At 50.5% G+C, this 26,399-nt stretch overlaps 1 protein-coding gene and 1 long non-coding RNA gene across 8 annotated transcripts in view; one reads left to right on the forward strand and one right to left on the reverse strand.

Annotated features, from left to right (window-relative positions):
- Nucleotides 1-26,399, forward strand: part of SLC6A1 (solute carrier family 6 member 1) — a 46,493-nt gene that overhangs the window by 192 nt on the left and 19,902 nt on the right. The window contains exons 1-6 of one of the 6 annotated variants that reach the window (XM_019024228.4): nt 16,132-19,743; nt 21,014-21,856; nt 22,654-22,715; nt 24,030-24,420; nt 24,814-24,945; nt 25,569-25,669. In XM_019024228.4, the coding sequence (XP_018879773.2) occupies nt 24,183-24,420; nt 24,814-24,945; nt 25,569-25,669 (471 nt within the window). In that variant the 5' untranslated portion in view covers nt 16,132-19,743; nt 21,014-21,856; nt 22,654-22,715; nt 24,030-24,182. Of the gene's footprint in view, nt 1-16,131; nt 21,857-22,653; nt 22,716-24,029; nt 24,421-24,813; nt 24,946-25,568; nt 25,670-26,399 lie in introns of those variants that run through there. The other 5 variants (XM_055381179.2, XM_019024226.4, XM_055381180.2 and 2 more) reach the window with 5 other exon arrangements.
- LOC134758033 (uncharacterized) lies at nt 1,246-9,271 on the reverse strand. Of its 2 annotated transcripts, XR_010132763.1 has the most exons (4): nt 8,595-9,271; nt 7,295-7,710; nt 5,346-5,443; nt 1,246-3,440 (listed from the first exon to the last, which is right to left on the reverse strand). It is a non-coding gene; the product is annotated as an uncharacterized lncRNA (long non-coding RNA). The 2 variants fall into 2 exon arrangements; XR_010132762.1 differs by lacking the exon at nt 1,246-3,440 and having other exon boundaries at nt 5,231-5,443.

Below are 26,399 nucleotides of genomic sequence, written 5' to 3' on the forward strand. Positions count from 1 at the left end.
CCGCGAGCCGGGCCGGGTGGGGGGAGGACACCTCGAGATTCAAGCCCCCGCGCCGCACCTTCCCTGAGCCACATGAAGGAGCAGGGGCGCCACTCGGACCCCGACGTGCGCCCAGGCCATCCGTCCCCTGGGACACTCGGGAGGCAGGGGGGCTGGAACAGAGGCGAGAATTGCATGCCCCTTCCCTCCCGCGGTGCCCCACTGGCCACACAAGTTGGCACTGGATTCTGCTGGAGCCGTCGAAGCTCCCTATTCATTCCCCAGGGCATGGAGGGGACGCGGAGTGAATGACACGAGCAGCGTTGGGGGGCCGTGCGCCACTTTCCCAATCCTGGGGTCATCTGAGCCGAGTTAGAACTATGCCCCTCATTTGTTCTCTGCGGGCTACGGCGGGGTCGGGTGCGACTTGAGGATGGGACATCTCTGGGACAGCCCAAGCTCTCAGAAACGTTGGCTTAAAAGCACACCGCGGCTTGGGCTGAGTGCACCGGAGCTAAGCCTAGTGCACCAGAGCTCGCGCTGCGCTCTCCCAGCCCCGACTTTCTCCAAGAGATGTGGGGTGCGGGCGGTCCCTTAGAGGGCTGGAGGACGGTGCCTCCTTGCTGCTTCGGGAACTGCGCTCCCCTTCTTGCTTTTAGTCTCTGCATTTACTCCCCGGCGCGACACTTCTCACCACGGTAGCCTCGGGCAGTGCCCATTGGGTTCTGAGCACACGTCCCCACGGGTGGCACCCACAGATGTCCGGTTCTAGGCTTGGCTCGGTCTTCAGACAAGAAACTCAGACCGGGCAGTCCCCTATTGAGGCTCTGAGCTAATATCCTCCCAAAATAGACATGAACCTCAAGGAGAATTTTTTAAAAGCCAAATGATAACACCACGTTCTTTCCGGATGTGGGGCTGGAGCGCTCATTCCCTTTCCCAGGAAGCTCAGCCTTATCCCCATAAAGAGCTGGGGAGGGGGGGGGGCGGGGAGGGAGGGAATAAAATGGCTCCTGAGATTTGTGACACCCCAAAAATCAGAGACGGTATCAGACTGAGTGGCATTGGGGGTCTACCTTTGTTTTTCTATGACACACAAGGTGGGTGTTTGGCAAGAGAGTAGGGATGTTGGGTGCTGGATAATGCCTAGATTCTGTGTCTTTGGGAACTTTGGGGGAAGTGTCCTCCTAAGGGAGCCAAAAAGGCTGCTACCCCAGTCCCCCAAATTCCAAAACAAAAGAGGTCAGTGAAAGCTACTCGCATTTTGCATGTTATCTCTTTATCTTTGGAGCACATTGGGAAGGACTGACCCGGCTCCAGATCAGGGTCTGGTTGGGGCAGGCACAGACCCTCTCCAAGGCAGAGAAGGGGAAAAAGAACTTGCCCTTAGAAGTGGGAGTCCCTGGGGGAGTGGGACAGACCTTTTCCCAGAGCAGCCCTGGCAAAATGGCTGAGCCTCCCTTGAGCCTCAGAAATAAATCGTCAGGCAGGCAGCAAACAAAGAAAGAGCTCTATCTCCAGCCAAGCACTGGCTCAGTGGCCAGTCCTTGGAGGACAAACAGTGAGTCCCAAGCAGAGGGACACAGCCCGGCCTGTCTGGCAGAGCATCTGGAAAGTGGGGTTCCCCTAGGAACACACAGGAGAGAGGCAGCCACTCTGGAGGTAAAATCAGGGACCCTCTGTCCTGATGTGGGACACTTTATTTCAGGTCTGGAGGCTTGATGAGAAGTGGGTCTCCAGGAACTTAGATGGGGCTGGGAAGGATGTCTGGAGACCAAGGAGTAGGTAGCTTAGAGGGTAAAGATGAGGCAAAATCAAGTCCATCGAAGCCAAAAGATGCACAGTGGCCATGTCTCTCCTGCCTGCCACGGATTTTACATGCCTGGTGACCCCAGAGCAGCAGAGGCTATAAATTTTTTTACACGTGGCCCAGCACACAGCAGGACCTCAATAAATCTCTTAGAATAAAACCTGCATGGATGGAAGGTGATGCTATCACTGGCATGGACCTACCTGCAATCTGTACCTGTCTCACTGAGCCAGGAAGGCTATAAAATGTGGCCCCTTAGTCCATAGCCGGGAATGAACGAGCCCCAGATGAGGGTTTGCTTTGAGCTGGGGCATTGCCATTTCTGGCCAGGTGACCTTGGGTATGTTCTTGTTCCTGTTGGAAGGAAGGAATGGAGTACCCAAAGCTTCCAATGTGCCAGGGATTATTCCTACAAGAACCGTGTGGAGCAGGCACGATTCTAATCCCCACTTCAGAGGCAATGAAACTGGATGCAGAGAGGGGAAGTGACTTGTCCAAGGTCACATAGCCAGGAGGAGGAAGGGCAGGGATCTTAACCCTACTGTTCTAATTTCCAGGCCAACTTTGTCTTATTGTGGGTCTCTGGGCCTCGGTTTTTCCATCTGTAAAGTGAAGTGATGGGATGGTAGTTCCCGTGGGCCTGCCATTGGAGCAGTGGCTGGTCCTCTACCTTGGTGGCATATGACATGTGGAGAGCACCATGAAATAAATAAAGCACCAATATCAGGCCACTTCTTGCCATCACACAAAGACTCCATTCCTTGGCTTGGCTGTGAGCTCAGCAGCTGAGATAGAGTTCCATGCTACTTGGAATTTGGAGATGTCTTTTCCACCCTCTTGCTTGTCTATGGGTCTCAGGCAGAGTGTTAATGACCGTTGATTCAGCCTTGCCACCACCTTTAGCCACCTGCATCCTGAAGTCTATCTCCTTTGTCCTTAGGAGCCCATCCCTGTTGCCTAGCCCAAAATGTGCCCATCTTCCCCTTGACTACCACCCCCGCCCCAGCAGCCCCTCTCCTCAGCCACAGCCCCAATGCCAAACCCAGTTAGAGCCACTTCATCGCCTCTCTGCCCAAATGAAAACTAAAATGCAAGCGTCAGCAGGCCTGTCTATGCCTGTGTCGGGACTACCCCTTCAATTCACCCGTGCAACGTCGCCTGAGCTTCTCTGTGCCTGGAGAATGGTGGGCAGGGTATAGCCCCGCTGAATGACAGCAACCTCGAATTGACTTCAGTTGCCAAGAGCATTGGGCACTTCCCCCACAAGGTGAAAAGATCATCATGTGTCCACTGCTCTGTGGCTTGGCATGCCTCGATGCTGACTTCTCAGACAGGCCCTGCACGGGTGGCTCTTCTTGCCAACTTTACCCCTTTCTCTGAAGGGCACTGGGAGATGGAGAGGAAGAGGTTGGTGCTTGAAAAAGAAAAGATTGGGAGGCCAGATGTGCACCCCAAAATAAGACTTCCCAGGAAATGGGTCTCAGTGAGCGTATTAACATCCAGCATCTTCATCTACTCCATGCTCACCTAAGACCTCTGGGGTCAGGGGAAGGGGCTATGGAGTCAGTGGGAAGTGGGCCAGTAGCAGACAGGAGAGTTGCCTGGCATAGGCAGTAGGTGTGAATGCAAGCTGTGATATTTCAGCAGAGACCTGGAATTCAGTCATAAACAGAAAAGAAAGAAAACACTAAATATTGTTCCAATGCAATTGTATCAAAAACAGTAATAACTGTCAGTTACTGCATGTTGGCAATATGCCAGGGACTGTGCTGTGTGCCTTATATCATTGCAGTTAATTTTCACAAAACCCTGTGAGATACGTAGCATGATGATCCCTGTCAGGGTGAGGAAACTGAGGAGGAGAGGGGCTAAAGCACTTGCTGCAGGCTCACTGGGCTGGTAAATAGCCTTAAAGCCCAAACTCAGTCACAGCATGCTTAAATCCCTGCCACTGAAAAGCCCCTGACACTGCTTACTTGGCAATGACCATGAGCACCCCCCGCTGCCTCCACCCCAGTTAAGGAGCTGCACAGTTTACAAAGCACTTCTTCATCCATTCCATCTGTGGAGCTTTGCCACAGCTCTGGGAGGCTGGGTGGCATGATAGCTTCTGCGTGATAACTGGGGAAGCTGACTTGCAGAGAGATGAATTTGTGCCCAAGGTCCCTCAGCTGCTAGGTTGCAGAACTGGGGTTCAAATTGAGATGTCCAGCCTGTTACAACATATTTGGGACCTAGATTTTAAATTCATTTGCAGCTAGTGCTGATGTCGTGCACTCAGCCACCTTTCCCTAACTCTCGGGTATCTCCCAATTTTGTCCCCACCATCTTACTGCTCAGGAAGCTATTGAGAGTGCCCTGACAGAGCCATCAGCTGCATTTACCGTGATCTGACATGACACAGAAGTGGCATCCGATTCTATGCAAGCTGCCTGCAGCGAATGGTCTTCTATTTTTACATTTCTCACAAATTGGAAATTACAAGGAGGCCAGGTCTTGCAGAGAGATTGGCTGTGGTGCTCTGAAAGCAGGGGATGTACAACTAGGTAGAACAGGCCACTTTAGGATGCCAGGGGCACTGTTGGCTGTGAAAGGGGCCCCCTGGCTGCTGGGGCTGGATGGGATCCTGGCACACAGGCCAGGCTTGGGGATGCAGGAGTTAGTGACTGCCTTGGACGGTGACCTGCAGCTCTGCCCACCTGTCAGCTGCCTGGTGTCTGCAAGATCTGTGTCTCACGCTAGCTCCTGAGATAACTGAGCCCTGGCCAGAGGGACATTCAAGGTCAAAGATGCCCTGAAACATCGACAGCAGGTTGCTTTCATGGATGTGTTGTTTGATAAGGAGATTCTGTGCAGGGAGAGGGCAGCAGCCACAGGGAGGTGAGCAAAGACATTTGGTATCAGTGTTGCGGTTTGCTGCAACTTAGCGCTGATCACGATACTCCCGGTCATCAGAACCGCACTTTATACTTTGCTAAAAATGCTCTTGCAGCTGCTCTTTCTTTTGATCATGTATGAAGTATTCCAGGGGAAGAAAATATGGTCCTTGAGATCCTGGAGAAGAATCCTCTCTCCAATAAAGAGTGATTTTTTTTAAGCTAGTTTTCTTATAAGGCCCAAATCAGAATGACCTTGACCCAAATGAGGCTCCTTTGCACACATGTGCGTACATGCACACGTTAACACTTATGTAGAATTTCAGTTTTCAAAGTGTTTTCTAAGTCGAAGCTTGTGACAGCCCTGGGAACTTCAAGTGAAGGTAATTTTATTGTTATTATTGGTACCATTATTATCCCCATCCAAAAGATGAACCTGAGGCTCAGTGAGCCCTGACTCCTCATCTCTGTCCCCTAGTTTCCCAGCTGATGAAAATCACCTTTGCTAGGCTGAAATCCAAGTTCACCAGGTAGCCCCTTGAGAAGGAGCCCAGATGAGGCCAGATCTGGTAGGAGGCAGAGCACAGAGCACTCAAAGATCGAGACTTACAAGAGAGCGTGGGAAGGCACGGCTGTGAGGCTTGGGAGAAAAGGGCCGTAGCATCTTGTTGTAACCTTACCTGAGCTCTGGCCAGAGATTAACATCTCCTTGGTTATGCGCAGAGTTTGGGGTCCAAAGTGTGATCATTTGGCCGGGGGGTCCCAGCAGTAACCAGGCCTGGAGGGAGAGGAAGGGATGGTTGCTCTCACACACCTGTGTGCACACAAGAATGCTTTTCTCAGTGAATTGGGGGAGAAATGAACACCAGGGACCCCATGAGATTTCACAGAAGGATCTAAAGGTCTTGGTAGCCAGGAAGGTTGTGGGGAGTGTTTGTATGTGAGCCTCAGCTCAGACCCACTGGAGGAGCAGGCTATGTGCTTCTGAGCCATGCCCAGGCAAGAGGGCAGGGATCACTCACCTCTGCCTTTGGACTGTTGCCATGCTGGAGATTGTGAAATATCACGAGTTCTAGGAGCTTCCCTCTGGGGTGCAGGGGGAGGCAAGAGACCTGAGGGTTTGACAGTTCCCTGGCTGGATGGTGGGGAGAGAACTTGTCCAGCTGGGCCCTGACAATGAGTTCAGAGGGCCTGCTGGGCACTGGTCCCTGAGCCAAGGCTGATACTGGATGATAGGTGGTACTCTCTCCTTCTGCCAGAGAGGACCCTGAGCCCAAGGATGGTGGAGTCACTTGCCACAGGGTGCACAGACCAAGTTTGGTCCCAGGTCTTGGTGATGCCAACCTCATGCTGCTTCTGAAAAGCACCTGAGACAAGATAACTGTTGGGGAGCCAGGGGCTTTTTCTCTGTATTCGCCATTTCTGGCTGTGCCATGCAAGGGCTGAGAAAAAGTGAAAGCAATACAAAATAAAAGTGGCCAAAAGCAAAAGCTACCAGCTTCCTGGGCACCGTCTGAGCTGCCAGCCTGCAATCCAGGCTTCACTGCCGCCTGAGCTGACTAAGCCCCATTCCGCCCAAGTCAGATGTTTCCAGAGCTTAAGATCAAGGACCCACCTATGATTAAAAAAATAATAATAAAAAGTAGGCCTGGGGAGAGAGAAGAAGTCATCTTACTGAAGAGTATTTTTTAAAGATGGAATTTAAATGCACGCATGTATTACATATGCATTTTTAGCAGGTTGGTTCAGCATAATGACACAGAATGATCTGATATGTACATCTCTCAGTCTTGGGCTCTGCCTGTGACCTAGGCACTGAGCCACTACTTCACAAGCATTGTCCCAGGATCCTCAATAAGGAAACTGAGGCTCAGGGAGCTCAAGAAGTTGCCCAAGGTCATACCACTGACACGGGGCAGAGCTGGGAATCAGATCCAAAGCTGCAGGGCTCCGAGGCCTGGGCTTGCAGACCTGAGAAAGAAGCGGGAGAGCCGCCTCCTGCTGGGCCTCAAGCCTGTGGGGGACCGTGGGCAGGTTCTTTCCCCTCTTGGCTTTGCATGCTCAGTTCATACAGCCAAGAGGTTTGGACCATTGGATAGGACGATCCGCTGCTCCCCGCACCAGGCGCCAGTTCTCCAGACAAGGGGAGGGAAGTTGCACGCCCCACTTCCTCCTCTCCTCCTCCATTTCCCCCATAATAGCCTCCCCGAGACTAATGACTGAGGAAGATAAGAGCCCTTTCTCCAAATGGCAGTGAATGCCACTAATGACAGAGCAGATGCAGCACTGTTAATTATTCCACGGGTATTAAATGAAAACGCCAGCCCTGGAGGAGTTAAATAGCACCACTGATCTGGCAACGTCTGTGCTTAAAAGTGGTGCCATCAGCCCGGGCTGGGGCAGAGCAGCCCCCTCCCCAAACTTGGAGCTAGACAGGAGTCACAAAGTAAGGGTCCCCTCATTGGTCACAGACCCCTCTTCAGCTCAGGGTCCGAAGCAGCTCCTTGGAGACATGGATCAGTGGCTGCTTTGGGAGATTTTCTTAAAGGCCCCTGGGGGGCCTAGACTAGTTATCCTCAGGGGCAGATGTGGACAAACAATTGGACCGAATAAAACTCTGAGCACCTACTGTGTGCCAGGTCCTATTTTGGATTGTAGAAAGAAACCGGATGCTGTTCCTGCCCTTTGAAGATCCACTTGCAGTGAAAACCGTAGATTCCTTAAGAGCAGGAATGCTGTGTTGTTTGGAGTCTCTGGTCCCGTAGTCAAGAACACAGAGTGGGTACCTCTGTATTACTTTGATTATCTGCTGGTTCCTTGAATGAGAGCCAGAGGCCACACAGATTGTGGCCAGAGCGAGATCGGTGGGCAGAGGGACTGGGCCAGGGTCAGGCTGTCTTCTTCAGGTACAAGCAGCATGACCTTCCTGGACAGCTTAGCCCCAGGTTCTGAAACAAGCCATGACCTGGATGAAGAGCTGGGTTTTCCACTTGCTGAGGCACCACAGGCAACTCCTTTGCCCTCTCTGAGCCTCAGTTTGCACATCTGCAAAATGGGGAGGATAAGGGCTGTGATGGCTGCAGGCAAAACAACTGTCTCCTACCCAATCCTGGCCCTGAATCTGGAGGATCACAGAGACCTCATAAATGTTTGAAGAGTGACATTCTGGAGGAAATTCAGCAGAGAGAGAGAGAGTGTAGTCACCAAAGGCAGCATCTGGTTCTTCCTGTGGGTCTCACTCAAATCTCACTCCAACCCCAAATTCATCTCCAGCAGCTCAGGTCACTTGTTCCCAGCTTCCTGGACCTGGAAAGCTGTTTCTCAGGTCTTTGTAGGCTAGAGAACATCACAAAACCCACCCATTTCAGACACACCTGTGTTATAGATGGGTAAACTGAGGCCTAGAGAGGAAGAGTCCTAGGTCTTGCAGAGGCTAGGACCCAGAGCTTCTAACCCCTAACCCAGTGCTCTTTCCCTTCCACCAAGCCAGCCCAGCTCCTCCGTTAAGAAATTATTAAATAGAGTTGGTGGAAGGACTCTGGTTGCCGTGACAACGGAGCCTGTGTCCTCGGGAGATAATGGCGTTGCACAAGGCAGAGTGATGTGTGTTGAATGCTGATTCAGGAGCTGCTAGAGTGAGAGTGAGTACAAGAGGAGAGTGGAGGGGACCGTGTCTAGAACTCGAGCTTCCCCAAGAAGGAGGTGCGGGACTGGTAGGGGTGGGGCAAATTGCCTCCTCTACTTCCGTCCTTCCTACAGCCTTGTCAGAATGGGATACTTCCCTGCACTTCGTGGAGGTGCAGAGTCAGGTGAGGAGAGGTGAAGTGACTCATCCCAGGTCACACAACCAGGAAAGAGCCAGAGCTGGGATTATACCTCCAACCAACACGGGGGCCTAGGCTATAGGGAGGGCCTGGAAGGAGGCTCACCTGCAGGGGCAGGGGATGGTTGATGGAGACCTCTCTAAAGTCTTAAGTGCTTGTGGAGGTCCTGATGGTCCAGGAATGACAATTCCAGCCCAAGAGGAAGAGAAAACAGAATGTCAGCATAGCTAAAAGCATCAGCTTTGGAGCCAAAGTCACATCTCTCCCTGCCACTTACTAAACTGTGTAATCCTGGATGAGTCACTTTCTCTCTGAGCCTCAGTGTCCTCATCTGCAAAATGGGGATAATACCGGCACCTACCTCATAGGATTGTGGTGAGACTGCATATCATGAGGAAGATAAAGCATCAAGCCCCAATCCTGGCCATAGCTCGATCACCAGCAGCTGTTGTTATGAACCAAAGGGGAGAGGCTGGGAAAAGGATCCACTCCCAACCATGTATCAGCTTGTAATTTGTGGTGTTGGAAGAGTGAAACTGGCTAACACAGGACAAGCATGATACATAACAGGGCTCTTCATTCCAGGCTAGTAAATATCACTAGAACAAATGAACAGCTCCATCACCAAAAATATACATAAATATTTTGCATTTGAAGAGTGTGAATGTTGTACCTCACTGCAAATGTACTGTCCTTAGAAACCTCCATGCACACCTCACTGAGGGAATTTGTGTTTTCTCTATGCCAGCTATCTAAATGACCCCATGCTGCAAACGCTTTTGGAAAATAAACACTCTCACCCACCCATCTAGTTTCTTTTCTAGAAGCACAGCTGGTTCAGTGTACTTACCTCCCTAATCAGGGATTGGAGAACATGGGGTTAATACCCTGTGAAACCCCAAAGTGCATCATTTGCATGCTGGCAAAGATGCAGGCTGGCAGACAACCCCATTCCATTTTGGAAGCGGAAAGAGGGTGCTGGACTCAGGCATTTGGCTGTTTGAAAAGCGCTGGTAAGAGCTGGGATCCTGATGATTGAGATGCAAGCAACCATTTTGTTTGTTTCCGCAAACCTGTTTGAGCAAATCCACCCCCAGAGATAGCAACCTGTTTCTGGGTCCCCTGAGAGAGAGGGTCATTTGTTCGCTGCTGTTTCTGGGGCTGGATGCCAAGCTATGAGGCAATGAGCTGAAGACCTTGGATCCTGACACCCCTATTCTATGCAGGCAGGAGAGGGGTCAGGGAGACTGATTCAGTGAACAAATAAAGACGGTTGACATTTAACCAGGATTTTAACGGGTGTGCCAAATTGCAGGATACATACACATGTCCACTTTGGGAATCATGTTTAATAAACAATTTGCCCTAAGAATTTGATTCGATCAGCATCTCCCAGTGACTCCCACCATTCCTTTATATTGATTGCCTATAGGTTAAGATAACACTGGGCCTGGCGCAGTGGCTCACGCTTGTAATCCTAGCATTTTGGGAGGCTGAGGCAGGTGGATCATGAGGTCAGGAGATGGAGCCCATCCTGGCTAACACGGTGAAACCCCGTCTCTACTAAAAATACAAAAAAATTAGCCAGGTGTGGTGGCGGGCGCCTGTAGTCCCAGCTACTTGGGAGGCTGAGGGAGGAGAATGGCATGAACCCGGGAGGCAGAGCTTGCAGTGAGCTGAGATTGCGCCACTGCACTCCAGCCTGGGCGACAGAGCAAGACTCCACCTCAACAACAACAACAAAAAAAAGATAACACTGGCCTGCCTTCCACCCAGGACTTTTTCCCATCACTAACTAAAAATATAAATGAAAGCCCTGATCAGGTGGTTTATTATAATATCTGCCAGGTATCAAGCATTTACTATGTCCTAGATGCTGTACTAACTACATATTTCCCCATTTAATCCTCATAGCAGCCCTAGAAGTAGGTGTTATCACTTCTGTTTTAGACAGAGAGAGTAGGTGACTAACCTACAGTCACACAGCATTGAACCAGAGCTGAAACTCAAAACTGGGTGTCCTTGCCCCTAGGGAAGGACAAATTTTCTTTAAGTCCCACGAACAATGGGCATACTTATGAAGAGCTCCTGCTTGGGATATCATAGAGTGATCAGAAGTTTGTTTGTCAGGAGCCATGATAGGGGCAGGCAGAAGAGGGCATTGCTCATTGTTCATGGGACTTAAAGAAAATTTGTTCAATAAAAATCTGATTTTTAGCCAGACATGGTGGCACATGCCTGTAGTGCCAGCTACGTAGGGGGCTGAGGTGGGAGGATTGCTTGAGCCTGAGAGGCAGAGGTTACAATGAGCCGAGATCATGCCACTGCACTCCAGCCTAGGTGACAGAGTGAGACCCTGTCTCAGAAAAAAAAAAAGAATCTGATTTTACCAAATGGGTAGACTGTTCTTGCTACATAGGAGTTTCCACTTTACAAAAACAAGGGACTCTATACCATAAAATTCCTTTCCACAGCTAAGTGAGTGAGTCAAGAACAGATGCACTGGTGAACGTGAGCATTCAAGTCTTTTAAAAATAAAATTAGCCTTTATATTGTGGGAAAATATTTTAGACCCTGGAATCTGACCCTTAATTGACTCTGAAAATACACGCCTCCCTCATTCTTGCAGAATATTCTAAAGCAGAGTCTCTCTGCAGTTTTTTAAATCCAACTGAGCTTTTATTAAGAGACCAATAGGATTTGTTGTTTCCCAAATATAAAACTATAACACCAAACATGCTTTTTCAAACTTCACCACCCCCAAGAGTTTGACATATCCCCCAGGAAAGGGGCAATATTAACCCTCATCCATCTTCCACTGCTTAGAGAAAGAGTTCTACTGAGTGACTAAGATTGTACCGTGTATACAAGGATTGCAAATTCAGGGGCCATTGAGGGCCAGACAGGTCACAGAAATGAGTAAAGAGGTCAGCGATAGGATGACAGTAATGGTGGGACTTGTAGTAAACTAGAAAACACATCACCACTTCCCTTCTCCAAAGCATGCAAGTTCAATTTCTAAAATTCAAATCTGATACCACCCAACCAAGCATATTTGTGGGACCCATTCGGCTCAAAACCACCACGTTGAGATCCCTGGTGGTTCTTATTGTGACCTTGTGTGATCTTGATCCAGACAGTTTCTCTTTGGGGCTCAGTCTGATTGTCTCTAGAAGGGGCTGATAGAGCCTGCAGAGCTGTTGAGAGAGAAATGGAGTCTCAGGTGTGGACACTTGATAAGGAGCCATGGCGCTGTCTGCAGCCACTGTCACGGATATGCCTTCTGCGACCCTAAGCCAGCTCTCCGTTTGGGCTGTGCTCCTGCACGTGACTTATTTAGTTCATCGTTTAGTTCAGCCAGCCCTTGCAGTGTTATTTTTTCTTTTCCCCAAATCTGAATTCTTAAAGGGCCTTTATCTTAATGCCCGTCGGAGCCTTCCAAGCACATCTTGAACAGGAATGAACAGCTATTTTAACCCCACGGGCTTCTTACAAGTGTGTTTTAAAAGGCAAAGAGCGATGTAAAAGAATGGCGAAAGGTCATCGTGCCGCTCTTATTTCCTGGTCTAAGTCAGTCCTTTCTGGCCGGTTGAGCACAGGGCTTTTACAGAGGCATCCCCTGGAACTGAAGTCCTCCAGAGAGCCCCACACCCCTCAGAGGCAGGAGGAAGAAAGGAGCCTGGAACAGGTGGTGAGGGTGCAGAGGGTGGGCACCCGGACCTGTTCCACAGGGGCTCACCCTCGTGCCCAGCACAGGGTTGGGTGCTCAAGCTGGCAATGGGAGACAGCTGCCCTGAGTGGAAGGTTGAGACTAATGGGCTGGCCCCCAGCAAATACAGTCAGAACCAACTGAAGGAAGTCAGTGGAACAGGCCCTGCAGCCTGGGTTCAAAAATCCCGGCTCCTCAGCCACTTTTGACCTTGGCCTCCGCCAGCCTCAGGCTTCTCTTGGCTGAAAGGTAGGCTCCTTCCCTCCCTCCTTGGGTTCAGTGAGCTGACACAGTGGAGCCTTGCCCAGCTTACAAGCAGTGAATGGCACATCTGTTTTCTCTTCTGTCCTTCCTTCCTTCTGCCCTTGTTTTTCCTCTTTCCCCTTTCTGATCCCTTCCTGTGCTCCTCCTGTTTTCCTCCTTATCACTCTGCTCCTTTACCCCAGCCTCCTCCTTGTCTGTTTCTCTCCTCCTCTCCTTCCATACCCTTTTCTCTCCTTTCCCCTCCTTCCCACCCTCCTCTCTCTCCATCCCTCTCCACTCTTTCAAATCCACCCAGGGAGATACCTCTGAGTTCCTGTGTCTGATCCCAGGGTTCGATGTTCCTCATCCTGCAGCAGACGTCTCTGCGGGCACCCACCAGCCCCAGCATGCGCTCCAGGGCCAGCCCAGGGGTTGACATCCAGGGCTTTCCTTACAGGAAGCAATCAAGAGGGTTTCCAGCATTAAACCACTCAGGAAGCAAGGCCAGTTTCTGCCCGAGAGCATGCCTCACTGGCCCCACAAGAAGAAACAGGCCTAAGGCTCAGTGGTGTGCTGGAGCCTGCTCACAGATGGCACATACCCAATCCTATGACCTCATATTAGTACCTTGCACAGGCCACAGTGGGAGTGTTTACACCACAGAAGTCAGCAGATGCTGCAAAATGAGTCTTCTGTTTTGTTTCCTGAGAGCCCATTGTTAAAGCTTACCAGCACACCATTGCTCTGTAGACCTGCCACCTTCTCCCAAGCAAACGTTTCTGTGCTGAGGCCTTGTAAGAACAATGTCCTCTGCCATAGAGGGCAGAACCCAGAAGAGCGCATGCATATCTAGCACTGTTCAAGCTGCCTGCTGTCGGGGAAGCAGAGCGGGTGGAAGACCTGGGCCCCGTTCTTGCATAGGTGACAGTGCAGCTGGGAAGCTAAGACAGAAGAATCCGTAATTAGTCATGAGAGAAGCCATGTTGTATAGGGCGACCAGGCCTTCCTCCTCGCCCCCACCATGGTCCTGTTCAGGCACTGTCCCTTATCCTTGCACCATCCCTGTTACAGCAACCTCCACCCGTGCTCCCTCTCCTCTCCTCCTCCCCACACAGCTGCTGGGCGGTCTTGCCAAGTCACCATCACATCAAATCTCCCCATCTTCCACGGTTCAGGTGGCAGCCCTGGTGACCACCCCATGCCCACAGTGGAGAGGGATAGTTAAGAACATGGGCTTTGGAATCAAACTGCAGTGTCTGGGAGCTGGGAAGTTGTTTTACTGTCTGAACTTCGGCTTCCTCATCTGTACAGTGTGCAGTACAGAAATGCAGTAAATATATTAAGCACTTCCTCAGCCTTCGGTGTGATCATCATTCTTATTACAGGGTAAGATGCGCCCTCTTTTCCTGCATCAGAGCTCTTTACTACTACTGGTGGCTTCCTGGCCACGTTCCCCTAAATCACCCCAGATTCTAGCCCCCAACAAGCCTCCTCACTGTCTCCAAATGTGTTCTGTATTTTGGCTTTGTTCTCTCTGCCTGGAATGGACCAGGAGTGGTTAGGGTTGCAGTTAAAAGCAAGGAGTCCGGTCCTGCTCTTCTAGCTGTGATTATTTTAAAAATATCCCCACTTCTGCTCCCTTTTCCACCAACCGCAATGCTACCCCTCCCAGTTGACTGCCTGAACCCAGACCCCGGGGCAGGGTGCCACCTCTCCTTCTCTGCGTGCTGTGGAAGAACTTACCCCGTGGATGTGGATTGTCCATGGCCCATCTCCCAGCTGTCCTGAGAGCTCAGTGGCAGCAGGACTCAGACTCCAACTTGCATCTTTGTCCCTCAGCACCCAGCATGAGGCCCGGCTCCCCGGAGGTGCACAGTCAATGCGGATCAGATTGAAAATTGCCTTGACAAAATGAAGTTCTCATTTGGGCACTACAGATAATTAGGGGCCAGAACAGACGTTAGTAAACCACTGATCGTGTGAGCGAGACAAGCATGATTGGATCAGAGTGAAGTGGAGCTGGAAATTGGAGTCTGACTGTCCTGCTTGCACACAGAAGAAAGCTGAGGCACAGAGAGGGGAAGGGACTGGCATAAGGTCACACAGCTAGTAAGTTTAGAGAGAGATTTCAAACCTGTGTCTACTGGACTTCAGGGCGTCAAGCTAACTGCCCTTCCTCCTCAGGTCAGCTCCTCGCGGCAGCTGCAAGGCACGGGCCATGTCTGCAGTTGGAGGAGAGCTGGGGTCTCCAAGAGGGGAGTGCTGCCCCTAGAGGCTGGCTGCCTCCTGGGGACTCTGATTAGAGCCTGCAGCCCCACAGCTCAGCCAGAACCCCACGTGACCTCCCAGGGTCTCCCCGGATACCTGTAGGGTTTGTCCAGCACCACCGTAGGAGCCATTTTGGAGCCAGAACTCGGAGGCTCTCATGCTAGGCAGCCTCTCTTGGGTCTCTTAAAAAGAACAGCAGGCCTTGTCCTTGTGGAGGTTTGTCCTGGAGGGAGGTGGCTGCTGGGGATGGGCCATACTTGTACACCCCAAATGGAGGGTTTGGGGGGTTCCACAGTTACCCCATTAGAGACAGCAGAGTGGTTAAGAGTTTGGACACAGGAGCCCAGGTGCCTGGGTCAAGGCTTGACATCCCTAACTCCTAACTGGGAGACCTTTGGCACATCACTTTAACCACTCTGTGCCTCAGTTTGCCCATCAATAAAATGGGGGCTAAAAGCAATTGAATAGACAAAAAGCATTTAGAGTGGCCCCGGCACATTAGTAAGTGTCCAGCTCACTTCCTCCCTGTACTGAGCTCTTCTTTTTCTTTCACGCCTTGTTAATGAAAAGTTGGGGAATTTTTCTTTTCTGTAGGCGGCTGCAGAAGGAGAACCATCCTCCTGGAATCTGTTTCACCATTGGATGGGTCTGTCATATTCCAGTAGTTGCAAAGTTGAATTTGTTCTCGCCTGGGTTGTCGGGGTGGGGATGCCCTCTGGCCTTCTTCCACATTGTGGTTTCAGAGGTGTCCTAGAAAACCTGACTTCTAGGCTCTCAGAGGCTGAGAGCAGAGGGGAAGGGCTAGAGCTTCCATTTATTCATCTGTCCTAGGACAGTGAGGCTAGGCAAACTCATCTCCATGCAGTCACATTTCTCTCCCTCTGGCATCCAGCAGGCATGCTTGGGCAGATCAGGTCATGAGGCCTGATAGGTCTAATGGTTTCAGGGAATTTCACACAGGCCAGCGCCTGGGAGGCATTTTCTGGACAAGCAAATAGCACCAGACTATAACTCAGAGGGCCTGGGTCAAGTCCTGTGTGACCTTGGGCAGGTCATTTGACCTCTCTGGGCCTTAGTGCTATCATCTGCAAAATGGGACCAATGATCAGTTTAGCGTCAATGTATTTAGCACTTGCTGAACTGGGCACGGTGCTAGAAAATTCAAATCCAGTTATCACAGAGTGGGAAGTGCTTACTATTGACCTCCTTTATTGATGAAGAAACAAAAACTTTTTTTTTTTTTTGAGACGAAGTCTCGCTCTGTCATCCAGGCTGGAGTGCAGTGGCGCGATCTCAGCTCACTGCAAGCTCCGCCTCCCGGGTTCATGCCATTCTCCTGCCTCAGCCTCCCGAGTAGCTGGGACTACAGACACCCACCACCATGCCCAGCTAATTTTTCGTATTTTTTAGTAGAGACGGGTTTTCACCGTGTTAGCCAGGATGGTCTCGATCTCCTGACCTCGTGATCCGCCCGCCTCGGCCTCCCAAAGTGCTGGGATTACAGGCGTGAGCCACCATGCCCGGCCAAAACAAAAACTTTGAGAAAATAAGTAGCTTACTTGAAAATCACAGTGGGATGTTGTGAAGAGTAGGCATGCGATAAATACTACTGACAAAGACACCTGCTTCTGCAAATTCCCTCTCAGGTATGTTGAGGCAGCTGAGGGATTTATACCAAGGCATGAAACTGCTTTCCTTCATCTCTTGAGTAAGAGTATGTGGCTGGCTGGGAGTTGGGAGTCCATAAGGTTCAGGCCACTCTCAGGCTGTGTGACCTTGGGCCAGCCACCAGTCCTTGCTGGGTTTTTTTCTTCATCTATAGAATGCCATGGTAGACCAGGTGCACCAGTTTGGCATGCAGCAAGTCTGGACCAGGAAGGAGACCAGCTGGGTCTTGGCCCTAAGCACCACTGTGCATGGGGCTGAGGATCCAGGAAGGGAGGCCTCCCATTTAGACCCCAAGCTGTCCCAACCAGCTCATTTCTCCTGTAGCCTGCATCCCACCACAGGCCTGGCTGGCCTCTGAGGTCTTGTTAAAATGCTGGGCCTTGGAGACCCTCTCTGGCGGCTCCCTTTCCATTAGGGCACCTTCTCCAGGGAGCTTTCCCTGACCTCCAGGACAGCGCGTGGCAAGCACTGCCCACAGCACCGGCTGTCCCACACAATTCCAACCTCCCTCTAACCTTCTGTACCTGATCATCCACTATTAATTGGTCTTCACATTTGTATAACATTTTTCAATTACAAAGCACTTTTGCGGCCATTCATCTCTTTGAGTGGCAGCCTAAGCTGCTATTTATTGACACTTCCTGTGTGCCAGGCCCTTGGCTGGCCTCTTTCCATGCATTATCATGCAATTCTCAGAGCAATTCTGTGAAATCCACATTTACAGATGAGAAAATTGGGACTCAAGCAAGCCAGATATGTAGCCCTATTACACAGAGATTTGAACGAAGTCCCATGAAATAATCTGGGTCATTCCTAACAACAGCTTCTGAAGCTTTCCTATGTGCCTAAATCACGGGACCTGTTTAAAAATCAGCTTCTCGTTCCACAGGTCTTGAGTGGGGCCCAAGATTCTACATTTCTGACAGGCTCCCAGGTGATGCTGATGCTGTCTCTTGAAGAACCGCACTTTGAGAAGCAAGGCCCTGAATCACTGGGCAATTTGAGACCCCAAGCTGGCAAGGCTGTTTCCTTATCTGTCAGATGGGTGAAGTAGCCCTGGCTTACATAGATGGAATGACTCCCGGATGATATAGTGCCTGTGAAATGCCTGGCACACAATAGGCGCTCAATAAATGCTAGCTCTTCTCCTTCGATAGGAGCTGGCATGAGTCTGGGTACACAACAGATGCTCAATAAAGCCTTGTCCAATGGATTGAGCCTAGTATTTTTCCCGAAGGCAGAGAATAAACTGTATTATGTTTCCCCTTGGAATGAAGCCAAACTCAATATTAATTTCTTTCTTGAACTACAGAGTTTCAAAAAGAAATAAAGGCAAACTAGAGTGATTGCAGTCTGAAGCGAGCCTCTGTAATTTCTGTAATTACAGAACGAGAGCAAAGCAAAGCAGGCATGAGCACAGTCTCATGGAGGGAGTGGGGTGGGGATGGGGGGAGGGGAAGAGCAGGCCCTACTCCCAGACCCACTACTCCCCCTCCTCGCTTCCCTGGCTTTTCAGGGCTCCCCACTCACTCCATGGCGGGGCCATGGCCTGGGACAATGGCAGCCCTGAGACTGCAGCCCTGGCCTCTCGGTCTCTGCCTAGGTCCCCACCCCACGCAGCCGCCTGTCCCTCTGATGCAGTGGGACAGAGGGAGATTGTCCAAGGTGGTTTCCACACGCTTCCCTCCCCCTTGCCTGCCATCTGGTCCAGGGCTGGGCTGCTCACAGCCAATCATCCAGCAAGGCCCATGGCCCACGGGCCCCACCTCCAGAATAGATCCCGGGTGTCGGTGACACTTCCCCCCACTTCTGCCCATCCAGCCACCCCCATGCAAGCCACCATCATCTCTCTGGACTGGCAGCCTCTGATCATGTCTCCCTGCTTCCCCCTTGCCCCTATGCAGCCTTTTCTGGGCAGCCAGAGGGAGACTCTTAAACTAACTGTAAGTCAGATCTCCCCCACCACTTCAGCCCCCACTTCCTCCCATCCCACTTAGAATGAAACCTGAATCCTTGCTGTGACCTCTGAGACCTGTGTGACCTGGCCTCTGCCTGAATCCATTTCCTCTCACACTGGACTCCAACCACCTTGGGCACCTTGGTGTCTTTCAAAAGTGCCAGGCTCCTTCCTGCCTCAGGGCCTTTGCACTTGCTGCTCCCTCTGTTTGAAATACTGTATCCCAGAGAGTCCCATTTCTGGCCCCTAATTCAGACTGAATTTTTTTTTTTTTTTTTTTTTTTTTGCTCAGGCCAAATAAAACAAGCCCAAGGGCCAGTTTTGACCCATTTTGCCACTTCTGATGTAGGGCTTCCAAACTGTACATGTTTTCTTTCCCTACAAAGCATCTTGTCATTCAGAGATTGGCGGAGGAATTCTTTGTGCTTGGTTTGGCCCCATTTTTATCAATGGCTTTAACACTTGGTCATAGAGCATACACTGAGGAAGGATGGGATATCCTGGGAATGTTTTACCATCTTCCTGCCTGGAGTGTCTTTCACTAACTCCGTCCTTCCCAGAGGCCCCATGAGCGAGTCATCTTCTGGTTTACGAATCTGATCCCATTATCAGCCCTGCCCCATCCCTGCAGCTAGTCCCCAGGTTCCTTAGCCCGGTGTCCAAGACCCTTCATATACTGACCTTCCTAGCTTCACACTGTATACTTTAGTACATGTGTTTCCCTCCACTTGGAACGCCTTTTCTCTCTTTTTAAACCTGATGAACACCTATTCAACCTTCAAAGCCTTGCTCAAAGGACCCCTCGCCTAGGATACTTTCTCTGGCTGTATTAATGCGTTTCTTCTAGGCCTCCCGTGTCTTGTTCTTACACCTCTTGCAGCACTTATCACAGGGTATTATGATCAGCTATAGGCAGAAATATTTCTCCTTCTAGGCCATGACCTTGACAAGGGCAATGGTCTTGTCTTATTAAATTCTCACACCCTGAGTGTCCACCCCAGCTCCACCCACATAGGAGGCCTCAGTAAGTATTTACAGAAATGAATCTTTCTGCTGGAACCTGTTAGTTCACTGATTCGGATTCTGGTGACCAGGGTGTAGTTCAGAATACAAAATGCTTGAAGAGACGGCTCCATTGTCGTTTCAGCACATAGCATGTGCTCAGTAAATACTTGCAGAATGAATGTCTTAGTGAGTGAGTACAGAGGACCTGACCTGTCATCACTGGTGGTCTCACATTAATAGTGCCCTTTGAACGTGGCTTTGGTGGAATTAAGTTAATCATGGTATAGTATGCACCTGAAGGAATGTGGAGCCGCATTCTGGGTCTGCAGAATGTTGTCACCTGATGAAGAAGAACTGGAAGACGCTGGAAGAAGGCTTTGGAAAAATGCCCAGATCATGAGAAGGTGAGAGGTGTTTCTTCCGCCTGCTCCACCAGCAGGTAAAGGAGGCTGATCACAGGCTGGCACTCAGGGCGAGGTGGAAGAAATGCGTGGTCTTGCCACTACAGACCCGCAGAGCTGTCCTCCAACATGATCCAAGAGAGCCACAAAACACAGGGGTGTGTCTTGGGAAAGGAAAAGTAACAACTTGCAAAAAGGTTGGTTCTGCTTCAGAGAAATATTCTAGAAAGACAGCCAAGTTACCCTGCCGTGAACTCACACACACCTGTGCTTTCTGCATGTTATGTTTCATAGGAGAGGGAAGTGCCAGGAATTAAAATTGCGGATGCACTGTTCCCCAGGTGTGTGGGTGAGGCACGCTTCCTGGGACCACTCCATTTAAGCATTGGGTCCCAGGCATGTTCACTACTAGCAGGAGGCTCTTTATCAATTTCCTCCCGTGGACCAGATGATTGGGATTTTTTTTTCTACCAGACTTTATTACAGAATAACTATTTTTGTATTAACTAAACAAACAAATGTACCGCTCCCAGCTTCTGACTGGCCCAAGGTGCTGAGCTAGACCTCTTTGCTTTGGTACAAAGAGAGCCCAAATCCAAGAGACTTGGCATTTCTGTTAGCTGGTATTCCCCAGGGGGACTAAAAGGATGATTTCCACTGGATTTTTTAAAATGCTGAAGACACTGAAAGACCTGAATAGTAAGCCCTTAATAAACGTTATTCGGTATTATTATTGTTGTTGTTGTAGCCTTCTGGGAAGTTGCGAATGCCAAATTAAGAACAATGGACCCATACCCAGATGGTGGCCATTGCAGTGATAACAATGACTGAGATTTGCTAAGCCCTAACTATATGCCAGGCATAGTTGTACATGCTTTACACACACGATCTCATTTAATCATCACCATAACCCTCGGAAGGAGTTATTATTATCTTCCCATTGTATAGATGAGGGTCAGAGAGGTGAAGTAACTCACCCAGCATTAGTAGGTGTTGGAGGGAGCCGAGGTCTGTCTGACTCAGCACCAGGGTGGCTTTGCTGCTGTGTAAGTCAAAGAGCCTTCTCAGTTCTAAATCCTCAAAGAAGTATGAGTTATATAAATTCATGGCTTTACTTTGTTTATCTTCATATTGTGCCATATCTTCTAAAAGGAAAACTCCAAATATAGTCATGTGGCTCCTCCTAGGGAATTATAGGCATTTGACTGAATCTGAATACATATCCCCGTATTCCAGAAATTGGAAATCACATGTATGTCTTCTTTATGGTGAGGTCTTCAGAGCAGCCACCGTCTCTGATCGTTCAGGGCTTGGCATGAGGAGGTGCTCAATATAGTCATGGAGAAGAACTCATGGACTGAACTTCCTGGTGAACCAGAGGGATGGTGCAGAGATTTAAGATTGCAACAGGAACCCCCAAGCCAATGTAAGCAAAACATCTATTTCATGACTATGGGAATGTTTTGTAAAATCCAAGCACCAGCCTGAAGAAAGCCTGGAACTGCAAACTAGGAGCTTTGAGACACTCTATCTTTTGATGTCTAGTTTTCTCCTTCCTCAGCAGACCAAATCTCACTCTGAGTACAAGATGGGCAGAGGATGGCTGCCCCAGAGTCCCCAAGTCACTGGCAAAACTGCCCTTCTTCCTGGGTCCCATGCCAAATTCCAGGGAAGGAATTTGATTGGCTAGCCTGGGTCAGGTGGTCAGTCCTGATTCAAGGTGATTGGATCATTTTGAACAAATATGGCAGCTGGAGCCCACAAGGGTAGATCATGGGACCGTTAAGGGCATCATTGTTACCAAAGTTAATGGCTGAGGCTGCTCTCTCCTGCGTATCCCAAGAGTCCCTGGTAGACCACAGAATCGGCCGCCTTCTACTATCCTGCCATTCTCCAGAAGGGGAGGCAGGCACCCTACTGAGTCCAGAGCTCTCTCTAACATTGCCATGCCCAGGCCAGGATCTAGATGGGCATCCAAGACCAGCCTGTGTGCCGTGAAGGAGTTCAAAGTGAGCAGGCCATCCCTGAGAACGAGGAGCAGGGGTGTTAGGAAAGTTTGGATTATCTGAAGATGGCCTGGTTCTCCGTGAACTCTGGGAGGAGATGATGGTGTTTGGTAATGGGGACTGCATGTGAGGGGCTGGAGGGCGAGTGCACAGCAGACTGGGCCCCCGCCGGGCAAAGCTGCGGGGAGGAGGCCGCGTGGGGAGGGCCAGGGCCACGCCGCACCTTGCTTTGGCGTAGCTCCCACCTCTGAGGGACCGCAGACCGCTTCACATGTTCCGGTTTGTTCTGAGGGTTCCATACGTTTATTTTTTGTTATATTATTAATTTAAATCAGTTTTGTAGAGCATTATAGAAATTTAAAAAGCACAAAGAAGAAAACAAAAGTCACTCAAAAACTAAGCATTGTAACCATCTTTGGGTATATCCTTTTTTAAAATAGATGTGGGGGGAGGGGGCAAAATCGGATAATTCGAAATAAACTGTCTGGAAACCTGCCTTTCTCACCCCAAAACAAGGTGCTCTTTCTCGTGTTCTTACGTGGTCTTTTTGTAACATTTCCACAAGTTTGGATGGAGGACAGAGAAAAGTCTCAGCAGCCCCTCTGTTGGTTTCTCTTTTCTTCTGATAAAATTATGGAATGTCTTCTCCACGCTGCCCTCATCCCACGCCCACAGCTGTCCCGAGGGCAGCGGGCCCCACTCCTGCATGTTCCCAGCACCCCAAGGGCCAGTGCCATGCTGCATGGACTCGCTGTGGCCACCCTGGCTGGGGACGCTCTGCGGGACACGCGCACAGCCCGGACGCCCTGGCAGGCTTCCTGCACCCCTGCTGCCCTCTGTAGGAGCTGCCTGCCTGCCCCATCGCTGCTTCACCATCCCTCCTCTCCTCCCCTTCTCTGCTTTGCAGGATCTCACCCAGGGTGGCAGAAGGAGGCCTTCTGGAGCTGACCCACCCCCGACGACCATCAGGTAACGTCAACAGCCCCGGTAACAACATCCATGAGTGGAGTTCTCTCTCTTAACCAGGTTGGCAAAAAGCACTCTTGCAGCAATTACAGCTGAGTTTTGATGCAACTCTACAAGCCAGAGGGTATTGCCCCATTTTATACATGGGGAAACTAAGCACACACAACAGCAGTACTTGGTAGTAGTATTGAGTAGTAGTACTGAGCAGTAGTACTCAGCTAGTAGAAGGCAGACCGGAGATTTGAACTCAGGACTAGTCTCAGCCCAATTTCCTCCACTGTATTGTACCCCACGCTGCCCCTGGAACTAAAAAGGTAAGAAGGCTGCAGAGTGTCAGTAGAATATCTTGGGGTGACTGAAGGCTGAAAAGGTCATCTAAACCAGTGGCCCTTAGCTGAGGGCCAGGGCTGGGCTGCCAGTATAAGAATCTCCTTTGGCAGAGCTTGTTAAAAGTATAGACTCAGGACTTCCTGCAACCCAGTGAGAGATGTACCAGTGTCATCCTCATTTTAAAAGACAGGGGCACACAGAGGTTGAGTGTACTTAAAGTCACACAGCTCAAAAGTGGTAAAGTCGGGGCCGGGTGCAGTCTCTCACGCCTGTAATCCCAGCACTTCGGGAGGCGGAGGCGGGTGGATCATGAGGTCAGGAGATCGAGACCATGGTGAAACCCCGTCTCTATTAAAAATACAAAAAAATTAGCTGGGCGCGGTGGTGGGCACCTGTAGTCCCAGCTACTCTGGAAGCTGAGGCAGGAGAATGGCGTGAACCCAGGAGGCGGAGCTTGCAGTGAGCCGAGATGGCACCACTGCACTCCAGCCTGGGCAACAGAGCAAGACTCCATCTCAAAAAAAAAAAAAAAAATGTGGTAAAGTGGACTGTGATCAGAGGTCGTAACTCCTAGGCTCTGTCGTCTTCACCCAGACACCTCCGTAGTGGGGACACCTTTCTCCCCATTCAGCCACAGGTGGAGCTTCTTTCTTGCTAACCCTGGCGATGGCTAGTATGGCTGCAGAGTGTGACAAGGCTCCCAATTGCATCCTTGGAGGCAAAGTTAAAGATTTTACAATTAAGTACTTAACATTTCCTGTTGGAAGTTTGGTGGCCTCAGATTTCTCCTCTGAGCAGGACATACAACAGAGGGTTGGACACAGATGGCCAGAGTTGAAGCTAGGCCAGGAAACATCGCTGTGTCTTTGGAAACAAAAGTCACCTTCCTTCCTCCAGGAGCAAGGGCGGGTGAGAGGAAGAGGGCTTATAGACAGGCTTTTCAAGCCCCTAGCTTGTTTATGGGTTATTTTGTTTTTGTCATTTTAGGGTGAGGCAACTCCAAGGTCCTACTCTCTTTCTGTGCCTGTTACCCACCCCGTCCTCCTAGGGTGCCCTTGAGCCGCAAAACTGCTGTCCACGTGGACCGGGGGTGACATCGCACGTCCATCTGCCAGGACCCCTGCGTCCAAATTCCGAGACATGGCGACCAACGGCAGCAAGGTGGCCGACGGGCAGATCTCCACCGAGGTCAGCGAGGCCCCTGTGGCCAATGACAAGCCCAAAACCTTGGTGGTCAAGGTGCAGAAGAAGGCGGCAGACCTCCCCGACCGGGACACGTGGAAGGGCCGCTTCGACTTCCTCATGTCCTGTGTGGGCTATGCCATCGGCCTGGGCAACGTCTGGAGGTTCCCCTATCTCTGCGGGAAAAATGGTGGGGGTAGGTGCTGGCCTGGGGACCTCCTGGCTGGGTCTGGACCCTGCAGAAAGGATCCTGCTTAGGCATTTTTCTGGGGCAACTGTAGGAGAAAAGCCTCCCTAAAGACTCCAGAGGGAGCACCAGGCCCCATTTCTTGTTTCTTGTCCCTTTATCAAAAGATTCCCGAAGGACAATTGTCCTCTGTTAATGATACCAAGAAATTCATCTATTCACCTGCAAAAAATGGGATGTATTTCACATAAGGCTTTCCTTGGGCCTGTGGTTGGCTGTGGGTCCTGCTTTTGAGGCAGGTATAAAGAAATACTGGATGGGGACACAGACCCACGACACTCCCTCTACCAGGGCAGGTCTTGAAAGTCTTGGGGCCACGAGCTCTGTCTTCTTTACCTGCAGGAGCCTTCCTGATCCCCTATTTCCTGACACTCATCTTTGCGGGGGTCCCACTCTTCCTGCTGGAGTGCTCCCTGGGCCAGTACACCTCCATCGGGGGGCTAGGGGTATGGAAGCTGGCTCCTATGTTCAAGGGTAAGTCTGCAGATCAGGGCCCTGGGTGGTGGTGCCCCTGCCCACACACACCTCTTGCCCTCTGGAGAGAGCGAGCTGTCTACCCAGACCAGGGCTGACATCACATATCCATCCACCAGGTGCATATCTGAGCAGAGTGAGGGCTGTTGCAAGGGGCCAGGTGGCAGATGACAGTGCTGGTCAGAAACTAGGGAGGTGGAGGTGGAGAGGCCCAATCCAGAGTCCCCCGCACATCAGCCTGCTCTGTCCTGTTAGCCCATTTATTTCCTCTGCAAGGGCTGGGTGTGACTGTCTTTGCCTCGTGCTCAGTGCCTGACAGGCACCCAGGTAGATACATGGTGAGTCATGCTCACTGACCGAGGGCCTGGACCTCACCTTGTCCGGCAAGCTGAGACCCCAGCCCTGCCTGCCACCAGTCTGCACTGGGCCCCAGACATGAGTCCTGGCCCCCTGGCTTGTCAGATGTACATGACCTTCAGCAAGTCACTGCCTCTCTCTTAGCCTCAGTGTCCTCAGTAATGCCTGTCTCCGAGATCAATAAGATTGTAGAGGTCATGGAACATGCCACGACAGTTCATGTTAATTCCGTATTAAATGGACATGTGTCTGTGTTCCGCTCCCAGGCGTGGGCCTTGCGGCGGCTGTGCTATCATTCTGGCTGAACATCTACTACATCGTCATCATCTCCTGGGCCATTTACTACCTGTACAACTCCTTCACCACGGTGAGTGGTCCCTTCAACCACCCCATCCAGCAGAAGCCACACCCAGAGCCCACCCTTGGCCCACCACGGCCACCACTCTGCTGACAAGGCCATTCCTCCAGGAGTGGGGAACTTGGTTTGTCTTTTGTGGGCCTTGGTCTCCCCACAACAGCCATAGCCTCACAAGTTTAGCATGTCCTGTGAGACAGGCACTCCTTGCAGGCTCACATCCAATCCTCATGACACCCCTCTAAAGTGGGTATTATTAGCACATTTTATATGGACACAGACAGCCTGGGTTCAAATCCTGACTCTACTATATACCAGCTGTGCAACTTCAGAAAAGAGACTTAACCTCTCTGAGTCTCAGTGCCCTCATTTATAAAATGGAAATAAAATTAGAACGTGCCCCAGTTCCTCAAAAAATTAAACATAGAGTTACCATATGATCCAGCAATTCTGCTTCTGGGTAGATACCTGAAGAATTAAAAGCAGCTCTCAAAGAGATATTTGTACACTCCTGTTCACAGCAGCACTATTCACAGTAGGCAAAAGGTGGAAGCAAGCCAAGTGCTCACTGATAAATGAATTGGTAAGCAAAATGTGGTCTATACATACAATGGAATGTAATTCAGCCTTAAAAGGAAGGAAATTCTGACGCATGCGTCAACATGGATGGACCTTGAGGATATTATGTCAAGTGAAATAAGCCAGTCACAAAAATACAAATAGTGTTTGATCTTGCTTATAT

This window comes from Gorilla gorilla, chromosome 2, assembly GCF_029281585.2.
Source record: "Gorilla gorilla gorilla isolate KB3781 chromosome 2, NHGRI_mGorGor1-v2.1_pri, whole genome shotgun sequence".
NCBI lineage: Eukaryota > Metazoa > Chordata > Mammalia > Primates > Hominidae > Gorilla > Gorilla gorilla.